Source organism: Chinchilla lanigera, unplaced genomic scaffold (assembly GCF_000276665.1).
Source record: "Chinchilla lanigera isolate Chin_1 unplaced genomic scaffold, ChiLan1.0 scaffold00115, whole genome shotgun sequence".
In the NCBI taxonomy this organism is placed as follows: Eukaryota; Metazoa; Chordata; class Mammalia; order Rodentia; family Chinchillidae; genus Chinchilla; species Chinchilla lanigera.
In genome coordinates this window covers 301,546-307,042 of record NW_004955516.1, presented here as the reverse complement: position 1 = coordinate 307,042, position 5,497 = coordinate 301,546, and the positions used below count along the sequence as shown (strand labels likewise).

Sequence of the window (5,497 nt, the reverse complement as noted above, 5' to 3'; positions counted from 1 at the left end):
GTATCATGTCATCTGCAAATAGTGATAGTTTTACTTCTTCCTTTCCTATCCTTATTCCTTTTATTTCTCTCTCCTGTCTAATTGCTCTGGCTAGTTGTTCCAGATCTATATTGAACAGGAGTGGTGACAGTGGACACCCTTGTCTTGTATATGTGATCTTTTGTGACTGATTTCTTTCACTTAGTATAACAGTTTCAAGATTTGTCCATTTTGTAGAAGATTCCAGGACTTCCTTGGGTTTTTTTGGGTTTTGGGTTTTTTATTGTTGTTGTTGTTGTTGTTGTTGTTGTTTGAGACAGGGTCTCACTGTGTAGTTCAGGCTGGGCTGAACTCACTATGCAGCCCAGGCTGGCCTCAAACTCAGGGCAATCTTCCTGCCTCAGCCTCTCGAGTACTGGGATTGCAGGTGTGTGCCACCATACCTGGCTGGGCTTCTTTTGTGTTGCCAAGTGATATTCTGTATATAGAAGTACAAATTTTTTTCTATCCAGTTGGTGGACATTTACATTGTTTCCACCTTTTGGTTACTGTGAGTAATGTTGCTGTGAATGTTTGTATACAAATTTTGGAGTGGACATGTTCTTTCATTTCTTTTGGGTAGATACAGTAACGAGTGGAACAGCTTGGTTACATATGGTTATCATTTAGGGGACCTGCCAAACATTTTCAGAGTAGCTGCATCATTTTATGATCCCACTAGCAATGTATGAGAGCACTAATTCAGTCACATCTCACCAACACTTACTGTCTTTAAAAAAATATTTTTTAGTCATTCTAATGGATGGGAAGTGATATCCTAACAAATTGGAGACTTTGGTTTTCATTTGCTTTCTCTAATGATTAATGATATTGAACATTTTATGTTATGAACAGAGACTATATATATCCTGTAAATTTCCAACATTAAAATATTTATCACAGCTGGATGCAGTGGCACTCTCCTGAAATCCCACCTACTTGGGAGGCTGAAGCCAGGAGATGACGAATCCAAGTTCAACTTGGACATCTACACAGACTCTGTCTCAAAAAAGACTGGGAATGTAGCTGAGTGGTAGACCAATGCTGGGTTCAATCCCCAGTACTGCAAAAAAGAATGGCTATTATCAAGAAATCAACCAATAACAAATGCTGGAGGGGCTGTAGGGAAAAAGAAACCCTTTTCCAATGTTGGTGAGAATGTAGACTGGTGCTACCAACTGAGGGATCTCTCAGTGTGGAGATCCCTCAAAAAAGTAGGACTAGAGGTCCCATTTGATCCAGCTATTCTTCTTCTTGGTATTTCCACAAAAGAATTAAAAGCATCATATCACAGTGATATGTATGCACCCATGTTTATAGCAGCACAGTTTGTAATAGCTAAATCTTGGAAACAACCCAAATGCCCATTAACTGATGAATGGGTAAAAAGATGTGATTTTTAATATAATGGAGTACTACTCTGCCATAAAGATGGATAAACTTGAGACATTTATTGCTAAATGGATAGACCTTGAGACCATACTCTTAAGTAAAGTAAATTGGACACACATGTGTAAATATCTCATTGTTTCACTGGTGTGCAAAACTGAAAGTATAAATAAGAACTAAGTTGTACAAGAGATATGGTGAAATGGGAAGAAATTGCTCAAAAGGAAAGGGGAACTGGGTGGGAGGGGGAAAGGAAGGAAGGGAAAAGAAAAAATGAGAAAAGAAGGATAAAATGGAAACAAAGTTTCATAAATAAGGAGAGCAAGAGGGGTTGAAGGGAGGGAGGGGATTGGAAGGGAAAAAAAGACAAATCAAGGTATATCATGTACATACAAATTCCCTATGATGAATGTGAGCATAGTGTATACCTAAATTGTATCAATAAACTTCATTTTTTTAAAAAAACAAAAAACATAAATTAAAAAAAGTTTCATGGGCATAAGGAAGCATAGTCTTTTTTTTTTTGTCTTTTTGAGGCAGGGTCTCTCTATGCAGCCCAGGCTAGTGTTGAGCTCACTTTTGTAGCCCAGGCTGGTCTCAAACTCGCAATGCTCCTCCTGCCTCAGCCTCCTGAGTGCTGGGATTACAGGTGTGTGCCACCACACCCAGTGTCTGTCTTTGATATAATATCCTCTTTACACTTTTAAAATTTAACTTGTTCATGCCTTTTATATTATTTTACTCTTTGTTTATTTTACTTTCTTGTTTCTTTTTTATCCTGTTTCTTAAATCTGTTGTCTTAATTAAATTTATCTTCATTTCAAGTGGATATTTCCCCTTTCTAAGAAGAATGTCTAAATCTATAGTGCCTTCATTAGTTGATCAGTATAAAATTGTAGTTCAGCTTGGACACAGAGATACTGTTTCCTCCCTGATTCACTCAACAGGAGAAATAGTTTTACCTGTGGATATGTTTTGAGATAATTAAAAAATTTTAGTCCCAAGCTATTAATATTTTCTTTATGGCATGTCTGCTCTCTCAAGAAACTTAAGTTTTTATCGCAAATTCAGTCCTATTTTCAACACCTGTTAAGCAGAACAACATTTATTTAGGGCCTGCCTTGTAAATTTGGAGCCAGGTGACTGAGTTTGATTGACCACTACTAAACTCCCGTTCTTGTATGCACAAAATTGAATAATAATAATTACAGCAAGATATATGTGACAGGATTTTTGTGCAAATTGTATGAAGTACCTGCCTCTGTACATTGCACAGGTCCTTATATAGGTCGTATATCCTTTTTCTAAAATGCTTTAAACCAAGTATGTTTTAGATGTTGCATTTCCTTTGGAATTTGGAGTATTTGCACATATATAGTGAGATCTCTTAGAATGGAATTCATACCTATATACAATACTCATATGTATTTCATGTATACCTTATACGCATAGTCTGAAAGTAATTTTATGTAATACTTTAGTACACCTGCTTCCCCCATATCTTCTCAATGTTTTATTTTATGTTTTAATTATTAATACATTAATTGTACAAATTACTGGGGTTCACTGTGATATTTCTATACATGCATATATCATGCACTGACCGTGTCTATCCCCCCAGTAGTTCCTCCTCTACCTTCAGGTCAGCATTTTTTATTTTTTAATGTTTTTAGTTTCCACATATGAGAGCAAACATGCAGTACTTATCTTTTTGTGTAGATTATTTTGCTTAAAGTGATGTCCTTCAGTTCCATCCATTTTCTTGCATACTTCTGTACCAGTTCCTCTGTTGATGGGCACCTAGGCTGATTCCATACCTTGGCCATTATGAATAGTGCCATAAATAACATGGGTATCCAAATATCTCTTTGGTATACTGACTTAATTTCCTGTAGATACATATGTAGGAGTGGTTTAGCTGGACCATACATTAGTTCTACTTTTATTTTTTGAAGAATCTCCATACTGTTATCCATAGTGGCTATACTAATTTACATCCCCACCAGCAGTGTGTAAAGGTGCCCTTTTATGCACAGTCTCTCTGGAAGTTGTTGTTTTCGCTTTGCGCCTGCATTTTGACTGCCATTTATCACATGATGTCAGGCGTGGAATTTTCCACTTAAGGCATCTTGTCAGTGCTCAAAAAGTTGTAGACTCTGGATTTCAGAGTTTTGGATTTGGGATGCTCAACCTGTATAACAGTACTTGCTGGTATGTGTTAAATGTTTACGTTGTGCCAGTCTCACGCTGAGTCCCTTAAAAACATCATCTCATTTAATTTCCACCACCGTTTGAGATAAAGTTTCCATTTGTTTTAAAAAATAAAACTGAAGAAACTTTTTTACAGTTTCACAACTAAATGATCAGAGAGCTAGAACTTAAACCTTTGTTAGTTTTAGCCCAAACCTCATGGTCTTGCTCGTATTCCATTTTGATTAATAAGTGTGATAGGTGTCTCTAGGACTCTGTCTACCCTTTAGCATCCAGTGCAGTGAACTTTACTTTGCTGCCACCAGAAAAAAATTTGTATGGTGATGCTGATGCTGTATGGTCCTGACTATGTGAATATTGTCTTTCCAGATTTCTTGGAGCATCTGCAGAGTCTTTGAGCCGCACCCCTTAGCAAAAGCTGCAAGATCTTTCTTCTGACCCCAGCAGCTCCAGTTGAGTCCACGGACCCCAGCAGACTTGTAGAACCTGGGAAGAGCAAGTGATCAGCAAGAGAGCCACGGGGCTGAGGTCCAGTGTGAACATGGCGGCCAGTGGGGACTCCATCCAGCCAGAGGGACGTGGTAACACCTGTGAGGTGAGGAAGAAGAGGTGCCTGGGGTCAGAAATTCACCCAAAACTGCAGAGCCTGAAGAAAGGAATGATACCACTATATCTTGTTGTCATTTGCAGTATTTTTTGCAGGATCATTTCCCTCCACATTTTTTTTTTTGTAATACTGGGGATAGAGCCTTGGGCCTTCTGCATGCTAGGCAAGTGCTCTACTACTGAACTACATCCCCAGCCTCTCTACATTTTTATTGGTCATTTATTCACCTTTTGTGAATTTTCATGTTCATTGCTGAGTAATTTATCTTAGTTCATGGATTTAAAGTTTTTTAATGTTAAGGTTAATCACATTTACCATTCTTGTATATTTTTGTTAATATTTTTGCCATGGTATATAATTTGCAATGAACTTATAGTTTTATTTACAAGTGGTAAAATATATCAAATAGTTCTCTAATGCTTTGTTTGAAAAATGGCCATTTTCTATTTCCCCAGATTCCAGTTCCCCAAAGGCAAACAGTTTTAATCTTTTCAATAAAATTTTTAAAGTTTAGGACATCTTCTATTAACTTCCCATTATGAAAGATTGAGATTTAGCTTTTCTATACACCCTCCCTCACATACACATTTTCTGTAACCCCTTCATCCTCAGATGACTATAGTGTATTTCATTGTTTTGATAAGGTCTACAATCAGTGTTTATTACTGTGATAATTTATAGTTGAGTCATATAGAATATGTCTTGTGATTACTATTTCTGTACAACTTTTCCCTGAAGTTCACAATTCTCTAGTTTAGACATTTGTTGGCTTTACTATATACATATCAGTAATTCAACTCTAGAGCTGGAAGTGTAGTTCAGTGATAGAATATTTCCCTAGCATGTGCTATGCCCTGGCTTTGATCCCTAGCCTAGCAAATAAATAAATAAGTAAATAAAATAAAAATAAATAATTCAATTCCAAATTCTTCCCAGTCATTTAAATCTCTACTGCATATATTGAAACACATAGGTAATAATCATAGTGATAATAATATTTTTCTATTTACTTATTGACAAGTCATAAATATATAAAGTATGCATGGAGTATTTGATATATATATTGAATGCTTTCCTTATGGCAGAGTACTCCATTATATATAAAAACCATATCACATTTCCTTTATCCATTCATTCCTTGTTGGGCATATGGGCTGTGTGTATGTAAAATGAGCATCTTTTTTTTTTTTTTTTTTTGGTACCGGGAATCAAACTCAGGACCTTGCGCTTACCAGGCAGGCTCCTGTGCCACTGAGCTATAGCTGTGCCCCG

At 36.7% G+C, this 5,497-nt stretch overlaps 1 protein-coding gene across 2 annotated transcripts in view; it reads left to right on the top strand.

Moving 5' to 3' along the window:
* Znf81 (zinc finger protein 81) overlaps nucleotides 1–5,497 on the top strand; it is a 97,315-nt gene that overhangs the window by 5,642 nt on the left and 86,176 nt on the right. For both annotated transcript variants that reach the window (XM_013506907.1, XM_005408944.2), the window contains exon 2: nucleotides 3,988–4,213. In XM_013506907.1, the coding sequence (XP_013362361.1) occupies nucleotides 4,160–4,213 (54 nt within the window). In that variant the 5' untranslated portion in view covers nucleotides 3,988–4,159. The remainder of the gene's footprint in view (nucleotides 1–3,987; nucleotides 4,214–5,497) is intronic.